Source organism: Rattus norvegicus, chromosome 13 (assembly GCF_021556685.1).
Source record: "Rattus norvegicus strain SHRSP/BbbUtx chromosome 13, alternate assembly SHRSP_T2T, whole genome shotgun sequence".
NCBI lineage: Eukaryota > Metazoa > Chordata > Mammalia > Rodentia > Muridae > Rattus > Rattus norvegicus.
This window is the reverse complement of record NC_141546.1, coordinates 105,341,905-105,360,192: the sequence shown is the minus strand read 5'-3', so window position 1 is coordinate 105,360,192 and position 18,288 is coordinate 105,341,905. Positions and strand designations below refer to the sequence as shown.

Genomic DNA, 18,288 nt, shown 5'->3' with positions numbered 1-18,288 from the left:
AGCAAATACAGCCTCGGAGTCTGAAGAACAGAGTCAAAGAGGCACAGGAATCTAACAGGACGGCCCTCTGAATTGCAAAAACCTTTAAATATCTCTGAACTTTCTTTTTTCCTTTTTTGCTTTTGGCTCCCTGTAATGTTTTTGTGTTTAGTTTTGGTTGCCACGAGGGGACTGTTTTTAGCTGCCTGGTTCCTTCTCCTCCCCTTTTAATTTTCCCACTTCCTTTGGTACATGCTTCAGCATGAAGTCTCCTGTTCTTATCTCACTCAGCAAAACAGACCAGCGCTGATCTGCAGGCGGGCTCCCCGGGCGGTTCATTCAAGTTTCTGCTTAACCCTCTTTGACTGGGGATTAACCCCTGAAATCCCGTTAGCCAGGGGCTTCCTGCTCCGGCTGGACAGGCGTTCTTTTGCCTTTGTGTCGGGCAGCGATTTGGGCGCTGGGAATGTTTCTTGCCCCTCTGCGTGGCGCTACCCGTGCGTATGGGCGACTGCGCACGCTGCACACTGGGGGCATTAAGTCAGGGTAAAGTGGGAGGCGAGGAGACTCAGATGTTGACAACTTCCTTTGGTCCAGACCTTGGGGCTCTTCCTTCCCGTTTTTTCCTCAGGCGCTTTATGATTCTCTTGGGAGCCTAGGGGACTGAGTCCGGCAGAAAGTGACTTTTGTTTGCCTAGGATAGGCGGTTCATCCAACCTATAGGGGGTGGGGGTGGGCAGACTTCTCCCTGGAGAATCTTATCGCTTTTAGGGTTTCAGTAAGAGGGAGGGGATGATGTCGGACTCGGAGCTCTGTAAACAACTAAGAGTTTCTATCTAGGTGCGACGTGGTGACTGAAAGCTAAAGATTAGAACAGCAGGGAGACGGGCGTGGGGGAGGGCACCACGGTCATGACCAGATGCCCACAAAGCTCTGCGGACTTCTGTCCACGTTACTCTTCACGGTTCTGAGGGAACTGCTGGCCTTGCTGCTTGGGTTCTCAAGGCTGTCCACTTGAAGACAGGACCCACTTCCATAAATCTGGCTCGAGTATTAGCAGAACTCCGGTTTAATCCGTAAGACAATAAGGATTTCTGTAGAGGTTCCCAGAGGCTTGGGGGCAGGGTTCGTGTGCCCCCCCCCATCTCCCTGTTACACTGGATAGTGGTGTTTATTTATTTACTCCAGGGCAGCCTGTTAAAGAGATGGGGCAGGTACGAGGAGATCCCAAACAACTTTCATTTCTAGGCACCTGGCATTCTTCGGGGTTGTGCCGACACGCCCCGGGTTTACCTTAGGGCAGGTCGGCTGGAGGGCGGGCGGTGGAGGTGTGGAGCAGGGTGTGGGCGTGGGAGATGGAGGGTGGGGCCCCGAGAGCGTTACCAAGGCAAAAACCAAAGCAAAACATTTGCCTGGCGCTTCCCGCGCGACGCTGCTGCAATCCCGTCAGATCCTGGCAGGATCAAAGGGAATCCCGGGGATGGAACCACCCCAGGCTTCCAGCGAGGACAAGGACAGAGAGATTCCGGGGCCCTGGATGGAGGGCAGGGGCCTGTGAAGGTCGAGAGTCGGCCTTGGACTGAAGGAACCCGGGTGCAGAGAACTTGATTTTGCCCGAAGTGTCTGTCTCTGGGTACGGCGTAATACCGTGTGCGACCTTTTCCGTAACCGTCCGGGTGGCAGGTGCTATGGGGCAGCAGCACGGAACAATTCTGCGTCTCACCCTAAACTACCACCCTGTGACCTTCTGATCGCCTTCCTCTCAAAGGCAGGTGTTAGCAGGTGCCTCTGCCTTTACACCTCGGCGTCCAGCCCGGTGTGCGCCTACGAACGCCTCCCAGGCAGGTGCGCGACTACTGGGCCGCAGCCGTGTGCAGGTCTAACCCTTGATGAGCTATGGGGACCAGTCCGGGGTCTTGCGCTCAGCCCAGACCGTCGGAATCACTGGATCAGAATCGGGAAACTATTTTCGAGGTTCAAACCCAGGTCTGCTGAGGTCTTGGCCTGAAATCGAGCCGTACGCGCCCAGCCTTCCCAGCCACCAGATTAGGGAACAGAGGGCCCGGTGTTCCGGCTTTAAGCGGTGCGTGCTCAGTCCCCGCCACCGGGTCCCTAGCACAGCCCTCTGTTCCTGCATACAGACACTCGAAACCTGGAGACGGTTTTTCTCTAAGTATTTCCCGACGTCCAGGCGGACCCCCACCCCCGCCCAGGCTGGGCGCGTAGAGATCAAAGCGTCCTCTTTCCCGGACTGGCCGAGCCGCCTTTTTCCAGCCCCTTCTTATCCCTGCGCTAGGTGGCCTCTGATCTCTCCAAATCTTTCCCCTTTCTAAGCTCTTGCTTTCGCGGAGAATTCCCTGTTCATTTAAAAACGTTTTGTGGTTGTTATTAAAAACAAAAATGAGCTGACAGCGACCGGTCACTGACACCTTGGGTTCCTGGCGGGTTCTGGGGCCCCTGCGTGTGCACGGCCAGGGCGTGGGAGCACGAAGCCGCCGAATGTCTACGTTAACCCACAGCTGTGAGCGGGGGCCCGCGGCAGCGGAGGTCACAGGGGCCGGTAACCGTGTGGATTCACCGGAGTGTAACTTTGGGTACCTCCTTCACGCGGGATATCGTCTCCGCTACCCCTTCCCCGCCTCCTCCTTAGGCTAGGCCGCTGGCCAGAGAAGGCGCCTTTTCCTGAAGTTTTAGAAAAATGACCACGCATTTTAGAGAAAGGTCGTGCCCGCTTCCCAGCCTCACCTAGTCTGGGCCACTGCCAGGACCCGCCTCCCAGCACCCCTCCCCCACCCCCATCCCAACCTAGCGGAGGGAGAGATGCCAGGGCGGTGGAGTCATGCCGCTGGCTTGGGCACCATTGGCTCATGCCTGGAACACGCAGCGGCGAATACGCACATCTGGCGGTGCGCCCGGGCGGCTCCCGGCCTGATATGGAGATAGAGGGCGGGCGGGTGTGTGTGTCCCGGGCGTGCGAGGCGCGTAGGACGCGCTGTGACCGCCCCTTCTCGCACTTGCATCACCAAGTCCGCGGTCTCCACCCACCTTTTGCCCCGCCCTCGTCCCTCCTTCACCCCTCCTCTGGCCAGTTCTCCCTGGAAGCTATTAATAGCATTACGTCAGCCTGGGATTGGTAACCAGGAGTTAAGCGGGCTCCCTGCCAGCGCGAGGGCTTTAAAAGGGGTGATGCAACGCGCTCCCAGTCACAGTCTCACTCAGCGAGACGCGCGGTGCACGGTGCTTCCCCGGCGGAGCCGACCGACCAACCCGCGCTCCGGCAGAGTCCTTGGCGCTCGCCTGCCGGCGGGACAGACAGCCCGCCTCTAGCCGCTCTCTGGACCCTGGCCGCCCCGAGCGAAGACTGGAGGTGAGCATTAGAACCACGCCGAGGAGCGCTGCCCTCCCCACCCTAAGTTCCCCTCTGGTGACCATCCCCCGGACCCTTGTGCCACTGGGGACCCGAGCCCTAGTTTCCGCACCACAGTCGCTCGGCTGAGCTGTTCTTCTCCGCCGCCGCTCCCGGCTGGGGAAAAGTTTCTGGTAAAGTGAAAGAACGAACTTTCTCTTTTGACTTGAGGCGTGAAAGATGCCCTGGGAGGAGATCGCGCGCTCTCAGCTCGCAACTAGGAGAGGTCCTCTGGGTGGGTGGTGGGTGCTGGTGCGCGGGGGTGACCCACACTCTGGGGGTCGCGGTCCTCTCCTCCGTCCATCACTTTGTGTCTGGGCTCTGGAGTAGGAGTGGGTCCCTCCTGAGTCCGCGGAGAGGTGTGGTGGCCCTGGCTTGTGGAAGCGCTGCTCCGGGTACGGAGCTAAATGAATGGAGAAGGAACACTCGGTCGGAGGTCCGCACAGCCGCAGGAGGTCGCCTTGCGCTCCGCGGAGCAGAGCTCCGGGCCGCAGGATCTCGTAGAGGGCTGGGAGCGAAAGTGAGTCGGGATAAGTTTGGAGGCGGCGAGCGCTGGTGTGGCGCTGTCCCGGGGCTGAAGGCAGAGAGGTCTCCGCACCCGCTAACTTCGGTCGGCTGGGCTTGAGACGTCACTTCCAGCCTCATTCGCTGTTGTGAATTGCTGTGCTCTGGCTGACTTTTAACTGGTCCTTGGATTTCTTGGTGTATTCGAAGTGAGCCGAAGAAATCGGATCAAGCGGGTGGAGGGACCAGGGTGTGGGACCACTTGTACTTGTTGGAGGGAGGGGTCCGGGAGGAGTTGTCTTGTGACAGGGTCTCACTCTGTAATCCAGACTGCTCGTAAACTCCGGGCAATCCTCCTGCCTCAGCATCCCAAGTGCTGAAATTACAGGCCACTATGCCTGACACCTCTCTGCCTGTGTGGGAGCCTGCGCTGCGTGGTTCAGATAGCCAGGTTTTGACAGATTTGTTTCTCGAGTGAAATAATTGAAATAAAAGGAGTCGGGGTGGGGGGAATGCTGAGTGAGGGGGCTCCCCACCCAGCTCTCCTAACGGGTCTCTGAGACAGGGCAGGAATGGGGGCTTCTCCTGCATCTCTGTCTCCTAACTCTCTCCCATTGGGTTGCTTCCCTGCTCCCACCCCATTCTCATTCCCAACTCCCATTTCTGTGTTTTCCTCCTAGCCATTTTATTTTCTTTGATTTCATCACACCAGCTTTCTTATAAACTAAAGGAGTTGCCAAGTCCAATAATTTAAAACGTTTATTCTCCCCTCCCCTGGTTCCACTTTTTTGAGACAAGGTCTCCCCGTGTAACCTGGTCTTACTTTGAGCTTACGGAGATCTTCCAGCTCCAGTCCCCAAGTGCTGAGAAGAAGAGAGCACATGTTTTGCATGTTGCGTTTACTATGGGATAGTGTTACCACACACAGGCTCTTGCTTGGGGGTGGGGCTGAGGCTGGGGTGGGGGTTACTGTTGCTTCTATCTGGAGGGTTCAGAGGCTGCTGACCAGGTGTCCAGAGTGAAGAAGACATCGCCCAGCATCTGTGGCTATCTAAATCCCTTCTCAGGCACACCCGTTTCTTGTAGCCATTCTGTCAGAGCCTCTTCTATGACGGGGTTGGGGGGGGGGTGCAGGACTCTTCAGCCCATAGTTGCCTACCTGGCTGGCAGCTCTGTCCATGATTGCTTACTTGGTTGATCTGTTGAACTGCTGGGTCCTTGTGGTAGTGCAAATCGAGCAAGGGGTGGGTGTGAGCAGCTTGGCTGGACCGGACCACACCCATCTCTGTGAGTTTAGACAAGTGCTACCCCTTCCAGGACCTCAGTTTACTCAATGACAAAATGGGGATTTGATCCAGATAATTCTATGTTCCAGGAGTCTGTGATTCCTTAAGGAACTGGCAACCGGGGGTTCCCCATCACAGGAGGAGGGACATAGTCAGGAAGCCACAGAAACTTCAGGAGAGAAATGGTTTTCTATGTGAGAACTCTCAGTCTCTGTCAATCCAACTATAGTGGAGGAGTGCTGATGTCAGCAAATGGGGTGTAATTCGCCCTGTGTCTTGGGAACTCAGGGGTCAACCACCAGCTTGAAATTCTTGATAGTTCCAGTCAATTCCTGATCAATAGAATTAAACCGAACTGAACTTAATCAGGTTCCCTGAGGGGCTGGGGGGAGGTGGAGTCAGAATGGACATGTGAATACTGATTTTCTAATGTTTGTGCATGTGATGTGTTGTCCCCCCCCCACACACACACACAACCCTGGGAGGGAATTGGCAACCTTGATCACAATTTTCAGATAGGAACTAAGGTCAGAAAGCATCCAGCTCGTAAATGGATGCTCAACTAGTGGGGACCAGAGATAGAACTGGAGAATACTGTCTCATCCCACCCTGAAGCAGCCTCTGCCTCCAGCCTTCAAACAGGAAAAAGAACAGGATGTGGAGTTAGGAAGGCAGCTACTGATTCCCCAGTACTACAGGACGGTTTGCAGACAGCTGGGTGGAAGGAAGTGGAAATCAAAAGTGAAAATTCAGAGCCATCATAAGCTACTTGGAGATAAAAATCTAGGAGCCGAATTTCCAGCTAAATAAGGGAAGTTTCATTTTCTTGAAAATGACGAAATTGCCAACCGTATGTGACATAATTTCTGATTGGTAGTGATGAAACAGAAGTGGAATCTGGAAGCAAATCTGGAAGAGAGTTTTATCATCAGTGCAGAAAGTTAAGTCAGCTCATTCCCAAACCCCCAAACACTCCCTTCTCTGGGGCCTCAGCTTCTGGAATCAAGCTGAAGTTTTAAACTTTCTTTCCCTGGAGGGACACAGCCTGACTTCTAGTCTGACTCTCTGGAGAACTCTGTGCAAGACAAACCAGGAAGGACAAGAGCCCAGATCTTGCAGAGTATGCCCCACGATGATGGGAAAAGTTTTCTTAATGGCTTTTACAATGCAATTGTGTCCCCAAGTGAGCCCCACCCCCCCCCCCAGCTTTTCACAAAAACATTCCACACCACCACCACCGACATTCCTCGGTTTCTTCCTGAATTTACACTAAGAATGTTGTTGGGGGAAGTCCGAAACAGCAGACTTTAACCTCAAAGGGCTCATTAATAAACGTAACTGGGTGGCTAAAAGGGACATGCTCAACTGCTATGGCTCAAACCAGTTAAGTATAGATGAACTATTCAGTCCTACAGATTGGACGGCCAGGCCAGTGGCAGCTCTGATCTGTTTTCCAGTAAAATGGGGAAGGAGAGTGTGTGTATGGGAGGACGCTGAGCCCCTGACTTCAGAAGTCAAAGAAACAGCATCCCTCAGCCACAAGGTTAAGAGACATTCAGTCCTTGCTCCCGTCTGGGAGAGCATTGAATATACATTTCTCCAGTTCTTTTGACTCTGCAATCACTACCCTGGAATTTCTGCCTCCACCGGGGGCATTAATCTCCAGGGAAAAGCAATCCTGAGGAAGGGCTCCTAACATCATAGAAGGTGAGCAGACCCCAGGGAGTCTCCGAGGGAGAGCAGCCATCCTTCCGTGGGAGTTCCTGGGAGACCCAGTGTAGTTCCTGGTCTAGGCATTTCAAGGCATTTCTTGTATTATTTCCCAAGCTGCTCACCACTCTTGGGGAATTAGGGAACTCATTACCAGCCGTCCTTTGCAGAGGAGAAAGCCACTGGGGTACTGTCACAACACATAACTGAGTGGTCCTCAAACCTCGATTTAAAAAAATAGATTCTGGTGTGGAGATTTCATGGATAAAATGGCTCGTTTAAACTTAGCTCTCTCCGGTGTAGGCAGTAGCTGAGTGTGGACCTGATACACAGAGCAGAGCTCAAAGTTCCCTGGGAGTCTTTGCTCCCCGCCACTGTTTCTGCTTTAGATCCCCCACCTGCTCCTCCTCACCCCCAACTTTTGCTGGTTTTGTTTGTTTTGTTCAAGAAAGTATTAACATTTGGGTTTGCTGTGTATAAATAAAGGCTGTGAGTTCTGAAACCACGCAAAACAAATCCCAGTGCCCCGTACTATATCCCACGATAATGTGATCTGTCTAAATCTCAGTTAATTCCTGTCTAAAATGAAGCTAGTTTTTACAATACTAGCCATTAAAACTCACAAGCCTCAAGGGAAACAAGGTAGATAGATTTCTCCTTAAATGTTAGAGATTTGCCAAAAGGCTCCCTGCCCTCTGGGACTTGGCCGATGACCGGTATAGCCGGTGCTGCTTCAGGAAGAAGCCGGTGGGGGTCACTGGGACAGCAAGCCCACACCTGAGATAGGCACCAGAACATTCTTTTAGATCCCTTGGTTCTCCCCTGTCGCCCCTGTGGGTTCGCCGACCTGAAGAGGGATGAGGCGTTTGCTGTAGCCGCCTCAGCTCCACTCTGTATGCAGTTGTCTAACTGGTCAACAGGCTTCGTGGGCCAGTGGTTTGCTGCCTTTTTCAGCCAATTTCCATATGGTGACTGAGTCCCACAGGGCCACATTACCTGCTCCTTCATGGACCAGGGCCATCCTAGGTCCCCCTCTGCCCATGTCCCAAGCCTCGCTCCTTGTACCTCAGAGCTAAACAACACCCTTATAAATCCAGAACGTTGGCTCCTGGCTTTCGCCTGCCGAGGTCCTTTGCTTTGCCAGCCTTCTCGTTAAGAAGGGCTCCGTGTTCCTGCATGACCTGAGTTACCACCGTCACCACTCCTTGCCAAGGACTGGGGCAAAGTAACACACCCCACTCCTCTTACCTTCTTCATTCCCAGTGGTGGACTCAGCTTCCTCCAGGAGAAAGCTCTGTCATGAAGTTGTTGAATTCAAGGCCCCAGCTTCCGTCTGCGTTCAGGAGTCTTTCCATTTCTTTTTGAAAAGGAGACTGAACATGGGATCAGAGAAGGCGCTGGTCTTGGTTTTTTAATGCTTTTTTCTTTTATGACTGAGGCCACATTTGCATATTCTGTGTCCCAGCCACAGAAGATCCCAAGAAGACAATCCCCCTGAGCTTAGCTGAGTCTCTGAGCTGTGTGGTTTTTTTTTTTTTTTTTTTTTAGTATTTTATTTATTTAATGTATATGAGTACACTGTAGTTGTCTTCAGATACACCAGAATCCATCGGGTGGTTGTAAGCCACCATGTGGTTGCTGGGATATGAACTCAGGACCTCTGGAAGAGCAGTCAGTGCTCTTAACCACTGAGACATCTCTCCAGCCCCCTGAGCTGTGTGTTTTAAGGATCTGTTTTACTCACAGTGAGGATAGCATAACATTTTTTTTTTTGATGGTCCACTGAATTTACTTAGTGTTGCTTACACAGTGATGGGGTTAGTCATTGGCACATGGGTAACTTAACTACTGAAGAAGTGACCCCTTTAACCGGCAGGGTTCACTGCTAATAGCTCCTGGGTTAGGGTTGGGACCTCATGCCCTCCCTCCTCTGCAGGTCCTGTGCAGGTAACCAGAGCTGCTATGAGTTCATGAGAGGAACAGCTATGTCGTGTCCGGAGAATAACATTTCCCAGGGCTCTCCTGTCCTCCTGCGTTTACCTCCTTGTAGCCCTGGTGTTGTCCCCTGAGTGTGTGTAGGGGTGCTGTTTAGGATGGCACACTGAACAGCCACTTACTCTCAGCCCAGTTACCCCATAAACTGCTGTCTGTTGCAAAAAGACGCTGACCAAGGTTAAGGGTACCGCCAATCTATAGGTCAGAGCATAGATATTTAGGAGACAGCTTGACAACACACCCATTTAGCAAAGCAACACTAATATGTTCTCCTGTAATATTTCCTGTAATTTCTCCAGTCATGGGCAAGGGGTGGTCACGAAATGGAAATAAACCAGAAGCCCCAGGGCTGATGGGACTTGTAGGCTGTATTTCGGCGTGGTCGGATCCCATGCCCCAGGACCCCTGATGCAGTTTGGGCTTAATTTTTTTCTTTCAGCAAAATGATGCTTCAACATCCAGGCCAGGTCTCTGCCTCAGAAGTCAGCGCGACCGCCATCGTCCCCTGCCTCTCACCTCCTGGGTCACTGGTGTTTGAGGATTTTGCTAACCTGACACCTTTTGTCAAGGAAGAGCTGAGATTCGCCATCCAGAACAAGCACCTTTGCCATCGGATGTCCTCTGCGCTGGAGTCAGTCACCATCAACAACAGACCTCTGGAGATGTCAGTCACCAAGTCTGAGGTGGGTTCTGCCATCACGTGACCATTCCTTCAGCACATGCTTATCACACACTCTCTACATTCCAGCACATTCAGGAGGCTTAGCCTTGGGGATAAGAATCAACCAAAGCTCTGCCCTCTGGGAGCTTAAAGTCTATTGTCTAAAGATAATGGAGTAAAGCCTAGAATTCGTGCATGAGCAGGTATAGCACGCACCTGTGTGTACATGTGCGTGTGCGTGTGTGTGTGCGTGTGTGTGTGTATGTGTGTGTGCGCGTGTGTGTGCCTGTGTGTGTGCCTGTGTGTGTGCGTGCGTGCGTGCGTGCGTGAAAAGAAGCTGAAACAGGAAGGTCAAGAGAGTGATGAGTTTGAGGGCAATCTGAGGTACATATCAAGACTCTTTAAAAAAGAGAGAGAGAGAAAGCTGGTAAATAAATAGCTTGAGAAGCAGGTAGAGAGACTCAGCAGTTAACAGCACTTGCTGCTCCTGCAAAGGACACAGGTTCAATTCCCAGTACCCACGTGGTGGCTCACAGCTATCTGTACCTCCAGTTTCAGGGAATCCAACATCTTCTGCAGGCAACTGCATAAACATGTCACAAGCGCATAAATGCAGGTCGACACTCATGCGTGCAGAATAAAAACTAAGTCTCTTTTAAAACAACAAAAGGGAGACAGAAGCAGGCAACCGCACAAATGCAGACGCATAGGCTCGTGCGCGTACAATAAAACTCGGTTTTTAAAGAGGAGAAAAGGGTTCTGAGATTAGCTAGGGGTGAAATTTTCATTTTAGATTAGGAGACCAAGGAAAGCTTCCCTGGTCATGGCCTGTTAGCTAAGACTTGAGGAGAGGGAGTTGTGTGGGAAGTGTTCTCCATTTAGGAGGAGAATGTGAATTGGGGCAGGTCACACAGAAGCTGCTGCATTGAGGGTAGAAGTCACTGGAAGGCTTTTGGACAGAGAACTAGTTGATCTGACACATGTTTATGGGATTCCCTGAACACTGTCTTGAGTGACTACTAAATGAGTAAACTGGAGAAGTATGCACAGAAATGAAACTGAGACCAAGCACTTACACAGGGGAAGCCAGGTAGGCTAGTGCTAGAAGGTTGCTGGCTTCTGGATGTGAATCTAGGGCAAGGCTGCCTGACCTATGACTATGTTTGTGTCTAGTCCTTTTGCTATATGACTTGGTACTGTAGAAGGACATGTGGGACAAAAGCAGAACCTGTGTCCTTGGACGATGTCAAACAGGCAGGCACCAGATATGAGCTGGGAGTCCTGGGCCAGAGATCCAGGGCTGGAAAACATCTGACTATGGATGGTGCTTGAAGCTCTGAGTTTGGTGAAGCCACCGTCTGTGCAGAGACTTTCTAAAGAAGCGAGGAATATGGTGGCGATTTTCATCACCCAATGATTCCAAGGACCAGGAGGTTAGCCCTAACTTTCCTGGCAACAATGCTCACAGATTTGGTACCCCATGTGTTTGCTCTGCGTTCACATATGCTCACACACATGCACTGTTCTGTGTTGAGAAACCTTTCCATAAGACACCTGGAGTAACAGACATGGTTACTGAGTGGTGGTTGCTGGTAACTATGGTTACTGAGTGTCAGTTGCTTGTAACTATGTTGTCTCAAGAGCATCAGAGGTGAACATTTGTAACTTTGCTAGCCTTTCCTGGTCAGGGTTATTTTAAGTTTACTTAATGGGTATGATTGCAGCCGTGGGGCAAGGAGTACAACTAGCTCAAAAGATGTGAGTTTGAAAGGAACTTGAGGACTGGGGTTGCTGGTCAGTGGTAGTATTGGTCGATGGGACTGACATTTGCGGAAGATCTGAGGGGAACCCTGCTCATAGCATTTGGCAGATGAGGATGGACTATTTATGATGCTGTTGCCATGGATGCCATTAGGGGCATTAGCTGTGATTCCAGCTAGCTCAGAGGAGGTCAGAGAGGGTACCACTAAACAGTCATGGGTATCAAGTCCAATACTGGAGAGTGTAGGCCAGAGCCTGGGACATTCTGGGAGATATTTTTTTCTTCTAATGATATAGTTTGAAATAAGATACAGTAGTAGGGAGTTTGTGTGAGTGAGTGTGTCTCTGTATATATGTGTGTCTGTGTGTGTGTATATCTCTGTGTGTATCTGTGTCTCTGTATGTATGTGTGTCTGTATGTCTTTATATGTATCTCTGTGTGTGTCTGTGTCATATCTGTGTGTCTGTATCTGTGTCTGTATGTGTGTGTGTCTGTGTATCTCTGTATGTGTTTGTGTCTATGTGTGTGTCTCTGTGTGTGTGTGTGTGTGTGTGTGTGTGTGTGTGTGTGTGTGTGTGTATGATTTTTATATTTTTCTGGGACTGTGGCCCTGAGGCATGAAGGATAGAAATTCAGGGTTAGATTCTTTGGGCTTTGCCTCCCTAGATTGTAAGACCTCCATCTCAGTCCATCGTGTCTTCTGATTCAAAAGCATGGGAAAAGGTCAGGAGTGGGTCAGTCATGGCATCCCAAAGCTGGCAGGGTCTGACACTGGGCAGACCTCAGGAAGGTTCATCCCAGATGTACTTTAGCAGAGTACATGGCTGGGTGAGCTCACTGCACATTGGTCCATAGACGGTCAGGATCAGAGTGAACATCCATGGAGGAGCATAGTCCCCAAAGTTGAACATGGCTCTGTCCTCTGAGTGCCCCAGACTTCTGTGACTCAGGAGGCGGCACAGGAAGTCAGTATGATGTGTTGGCTGAATCAATGGGTGGTTCAGGACTCTACCCACCAGTAGCATCCAGCTGTGGGCTTATTCATACCATTTGCTACTAATAATGTTCTCAAGTCCCTCTTCTCCAGGAGCTCACTGGCCTCATGGGAAGGGCGTACCATGATGCTCCTGGTAAAAACACAGATGTAATTTTTCTGTAACTGTGGTCAAATGGTTGACAGAAGCCACTGGAAGAGGTTTGTTTTGGCTCACACAGTTGAGGAGATACAATCCATCCTGCAGGGAAGACAGAGCAGCCAGAGTGGCTCCATGCCCAGTGGTGAGGGCTCGTGTCCAGTGGTGAGGGCTGGTGCTCAGTGGTGAGGGCTGGTGATTGATGGAGGGCTTGTGTCAGTGGTGAGGGCTTGTGTCAGTGGTGAGGGTTTGTGTCCAGTGGTGAGGGCTTGTGCTCAGTGGTGAGGGCTTGTGTCAGTGGTGAGGGTTTGTGTCCAGTGGTGAGGGCTTGTGCTCAGTGGTGAGGGCTTGTGTCAGTGGTGAGGGTTTGTGTCCAGTGGTGAGGGCTTGTGTCCAGTGGTGAGGGCTGGTGCTCAGTGGTGAGGGCTGGTGCTTGATGGAGGGCTTGTGTCAGTGGTGAGGGTTTGTGTCCAGTGGTGAGGGCTTGTGTCCAGTGGTGAGGGCTGGTGCTCAGTGGTGAGGGCTTGTGTCCAGTGGTGAGGGCTGGTGCTCAGGTAAGGGCTTATGCCCGGTGGTGAGGGCCTGTATACATCTTTTTAGCTCAAGAAGCAAAGCTCAGATAGATAAAGTAGGCTTGGAGTTCAAACCCTCCAACACCCATTTTATGCCACAATCCACCCTTGTCAGTCATGTTTCCCACCCCAAAGGTTCCACAACCTCCTCAAACAGCACCGCTCTCAGGAGAGTGTGGCTAAGGGGCAATGTGGTCATTTCTGATTCTAGCTTCAGTGGTTAATTAATTCAGTGGTTATTAATTTAAAATTCAAATTCTTGTTTCAAAGTGCAAATGCATTTTAAAGGCAGGTCTTGTGTCTTTAAAGCAGACTTTAATTTACTAATTTCAAATATAATTCCATTTTACTGAACAGGACTTAGATTTTGTTACTCACATGTGTGAATGCACATGCGTGTGACGGGAGATCATACAAAACCCTCAGGCCCGAGGCCGGAGAGATGGCGCCGTGGTTAAGAGCACTTCCCGCTCTTCCAGGGGACTGGAGCTCCCAGCATGTGCAATGGGTGGCTCACAGCAGCTGCTGATGATCCAACACTGACTTCTGGTCTCTGAAATCACCATGAATGCACGTGGCAGATATATACACAGACAGCAGATATACAGACACACAAGACCCCACAGCACACAAGACCCCACAGCCTTGGTATTTAAATGTGTGCCTTTCGGATTTTATAGGTGGCCCCTGAAGAAGATGAGAGAAAAAGGAGGCGGCGGGAAAGAAACAAAATTGCTGCTGCCAAGTGTCGAAACAAGAAAAAAGAGAAGACAGAGTGCCTGCAGAAGGTGAGTCCCGCCTGGCCCAACCTCCCCTGAGGGGAGGGAAATGCCAGCTGTAGGCAGAGGGTAGAGCAAAGCTATTAGCAAGGTGGAAGCAGGGGGGGAGGGGGGTGTTGGGGATTTAGCTCAGTGGTAGAGCGCTTGCCTAGCAAGCACAAGGCCCTGAGTTCGGTCCCCAGCTCCGAAGGAAAAAAAAAAAAGCATGGTGGAAGCGATTCTGGAGATGTATATGTGTACACATACATACACACACATGTATAGGCATATGTGTATATATATATCCATTTATATATACATACACATACACACACACACACACACACACACACACACACACACACGGCCAGCAAGCTGGCTCATGAGTAAAGGTCCTTGCAATGCATATGTGGCACCCTAGTTTGACACCCAGAACCCGCTGTGGAAGGAGAGAACTGGTTTCTAAACGTGACCTCTGACCTCCACATGCATGCTGTGGCACAAATCCCCAGCAGTTTCTAGACTTGCGGGTCACACCAGCCTATTTAAAGAGACTTTACTCATCAGTTTTAACAAATACAAACTGCAAAGCCCTGCCACTGCCTTTGGCTCTCAGGAAAAGCTTGCATTAATCTCTTCAAGTTACGGTGCTGAAGTGGTGCTTACAGTGCTCCTCCCTGGATCTGAACCCTCCTCTCTACTCCATGCTTATCCAGCACTGAGCACCCTGGGAGGCTGACACCCCACACCAAGCACCAGGGGTACAGCATGGGTTCACAGGCAAGGCAAGCTACAGAGCCTGGAAGTCTTTGCAGGGGCCATGTCTGCTCTCCCAAGTGTGTGCAGGGCAGCTTCTCAAAGAGATGTAAAAGCCTGGGTTGTCTGCTCGCTACTTCAGGGTCAGTGAAAAAAAACTTGGGCAGCTTTGGTGTTTCTGAGAATACGTCTGTGGACATGGGAGTCTTGGTGAGATCAGAAATTCAAAGACAACTCCACACCACCCGTTTGGGTTCCTCGATAGCTCCCACGATCCTGTGGGGCCCAGATGCCTTCCCCACGGGCAGTGAACTAGAGCAGCTCTCTCTGAGCCCTTGGTGCAGTTCCATCGAGCATGGGCGCCCGGCTCGGTGCTGTCCCTAAGCTTTCTTTCACGTCTCCCAACTTCAGAGCCCTCTACAGGAAACCCTGTACCTTCCACCTTCCACCTAGTTTGGTCCTCCCATCCTTGTGGTAGGACGGTTCTGCTAGCAGGTCTCAGTCTGGGGAGCCCCAAGGATTCCAGGTGGCCCCCCATCTCCCTGCCCCTTGGCTCCCTCCATAATGCTGCTGTCTGTTGATCATCCCTCAGGAGTCAGAGAAACTGGAGAGTGTGAATGCCGAACTGAAGGCCCAGATCGAGGAGCTGAAGAATGAGAAGCAGCATCTGATTTACATGCTCAACCTGCACCGGCCCACGTGTATCGTCCGGGCTCAGAACGGGCGGACGCCGGAAGACGAGAGGAACCTTTTTATCCAACAGATAAAAGAAGGAACATTGCAGAGCTAAGCAGAGGTGGCATGGGGGCAATTGGGGAGTCCTTACTGAATCCTCCTTTTCCACCCCAAACCCTGAAGCCATTGGAAAACTGGCTTCCTGTGCACTTCTAGAATCTCAGCAGCCACGAGCTGTTGGGTCAGGAGGGCCTGCGGTGACTACTGCGTTGTCCCACTCTGTCCCCGAGTGAACCGTGGAGCAGGCAGGAGCATCCTTTGTCTCACCGGCTCCAGGATTTAGGCCTTACCATCCCGGCCATTCTCAGATGACCTAGCTGGCCCCAGGCTGGGGTCCCATGCAAAGCAGGATCGCACTAATGGGATGCAGGCAGAAGTGTCTACCTTGACAGGTGGGGTGGGACCACGTCCTCCACTGCGGCTGACAACATCCCTCCTAGGGAAGATGGAGTGAGAACATTCATCATTGAAGTTGTCCAATGGCCAGGGTATGCTTTCTAGAAACTATGCTGTTCTGTCCTAGACTGACTGTGCATAGGGCATTCATTTCTGAGCCTGGTGTTGTGCTATTTAGATGTTTGTCTTGCACAACATTGGCGTGATTTTTTTCCGGGAGTTTCATCAGACCTGATTTCCGAGAGTTTGGGGGTCTGCCACTGTGGACAATATCCCCCAAAAGTGTTTGGGTGGCCATGTAAACTGGCTGATGACCAGCTGTGCTACTCTGTGCTGACCGAGGACTGATGCCTCCTTCCCCTGTACCCACTGCTGAGGAAGAACCCGGGCACAGCAGCTGTCCTTGGCTACAAACTGTTACAATGTCACAGAACGAAGGCACAAAGTCCCGCTTTCAAAGGGCGTAGGACTCCACACTCAGTGACAGGGCAGGAAGAGCCAAGGATTCTCCGTTTTCCCTTCCTTCCCACCAAAAACCACAGCCCGTGGAGACTGGTATTTGAAGCCAGGAGTGGGGCAAGGAAGGTGTCTGCACTGTGGGATGTTAACTGCGCTTTTGTCTTGAAGCTATTTTGAGATGCGGTCCAGAGTATTTCAGCTGGGAGGTCCCTCCCACTGGCCACCAGGGCTCTGGCTACTGTTAAAATTCTGATGTTTCTGTGAAATCCTCAGTGTTCAATCCGACTCAGTAGTATATTACAGTTTTCTGTAAGAGAGAACGTTACTTATTTATCCCAGTATTCCTAGCCTGTCAACGTAATAAAATATCAGAATGAGACCTGGTAAACCTTAGCGTGGCACTGGTTTCTGCTGAGTGTTGAAATGGTGATGATGCCTTTCTGTCATGGGGTGGTCAGCACTGAGTGTTTGGGGACGGATGGCTTCCTTCGTTCATGGGGAGACCACTAGGTAGGGCAGTTAGTAATTCATATTTTATGTGTATGGGTATTTTGTCTGCATGTATGTCTGTGTGCCACGTGCATGCAGTGCCTGGGGAGGCCAGAAGAGGAGGGCATTGGGTTCCCTGGAACTGGGGTTTCAGAGGGGTTGCAAGCTACCATGTAGTTGCTGGGAACGGAACCCAGATCTTCCCCGAGAGCACCAAGTACTGTTGTTAACTGCTGATCCATCTCACCACCTCCATTTATTTTTATTTATAATCGTGTGTGTGTGTGTGTGTGTGTGTGTGTGTGTGTGTGTGTGTGTGTGTGTGGTGTACATGAATGCAGTTGCCCACAGAGACCAGAAGAGCTCTTAAATACTGAGCCAGCTCTGCAGCCCAGGTGGGTGACTTCCCACTCCGTGCCTCTCATTGACAAACCCCGAAACAACGCTACAGGTGTGTCCTTCAAGCCACCTGTTTGGTGCTAAGATAGATTTTCGTTTGCTTTGAGTCAGGGTCTCAGTATGTAGCCCTAGGTGACCTGGAACAGAGTACACAGGCCAGACCGTTCGCTGATCTGCCTCCGGAATGCTGGTTCAAAGGGGTGCACCACCATGCCTGGCTTATGATAGAATTTTGATATAGAATCCAAACTGCTAAGTAGTTCAGCCGCCAGTTTCTCTGAACACAGAAATACACCTAAGACATGCACTTTTTTTTTAAAAGATTTATTTATTATATAAGTACACTGTAGCTGTCTTCAGACACACCAGAAGAGGGCATCAGATCCTATTACAAGTGTTTGTGAGCCACCATGTGGTTGCTGGGAATTGAACTCAGGACTCTGGAAGAGCAGTCAGTGCTCTTAACTTTGAGCCATATCTCCAGCCCTTTTTTTTTTTTTTTTTAGCTTGAGAGATTTTTACAAATTGTGTTTAGTTTGGAAGCAGATGGGGCATATGTGCGCTAAAGAGAACAGCTTGGAATCAATCTCTTTCCGCCATGTGGGTCCTCGGAATTGAACCCGGGTCATCAGGCTTAGCAGCTGCACCTTTCCTGGCTGCACCGGTGGCTTTGTCTCAGCTGGAATCTATTGAACTTCCCTAAATGAGTTTCAGCTTGACTTAGACATGTTAACATCTGTTAGCATCTGTGCACCTCATAGCACATACGTATTTCAAATACCAAGGATGAAGAGGGTGGGGAAAAGAAGGCGAGAGAACAGTCTTGGACAAGATGGAGGGTGGGTAGGGTTGTTCCAAGAACGGTAATTCTAATTTTCTGGAATTTCCTGGCCCAGTGATTTCTCCCTTCCCCTCTCCCTTGAGACTTCTCCCTCACTTTGCAGTTCTGGGGATATACCTAACCCTCCCTTCCCTGGCAAACCACAGCCCTTGAATGGAGGACTGGGGACGATATCTGAGAGTCAGTTCTTTATTTCTAGTCACATGAGTCCTGGAGAATCAACTTAGGCCAACAGGCTTGATGGCAAACACTGACCGGCCAGCTGAGCCAGCTTGCCCTGCCGGCCCATGTGTCTGTTTATTTGAACCGTTATGTGATGCCTTTAAACTATCGTATGTCACAGATATGATTGTATGTCTGGCTGTTCCTAATCAGTAAAGAGCCACTCTTACTCTTTAGCCACTCTGTATCTTAATAGAGGGGAGGAACAAGCAAAACAACACAACA

The 18,288-nt window shown here is 51.0% G+C and overlaps 1 protein-coding gene across 2 annotated transcripts in view; it reads left to right on the top strand.

Moving 5' to 3' along the window:
* The window catches only part of Atf3 (activating transcription factor 3), a 49,214-nt gene extending 32,714 nt beyond the window's left edge, over positions 1-16,500 (top strand). The window contains exons 1-4 of one of the 2 annotated variants that reach the window (NM_012912.2): positions 3,194-3,346; positions 9,320-9,563; positions 13,689-13,796; positions 15,115-16,500. In NM_012912.2, the coding sequence (NP_037044.1) occupies positions 9,324-9,563; positions 13,689-13,796; positions 15,115-15,312 (546 nt within the window). In that variant the 5' untranslated portion in view covers positions 3,194-3,346; positions 9,320-9,323 and the 3' untranslated portion in view covers positions 15,313-16,500. Of the gene's footprint in view, positions 1-3,193; positions 3,347-9,319; positions 9,564-13,688; positions 13,797-15,114 lie in introns of those variants that run through there. The other variant, XM_087580071.1, reaches the window with a different exon arrangement.
* Positions 16,501-18,288: the final 1,788 nt, after the last annotated feature.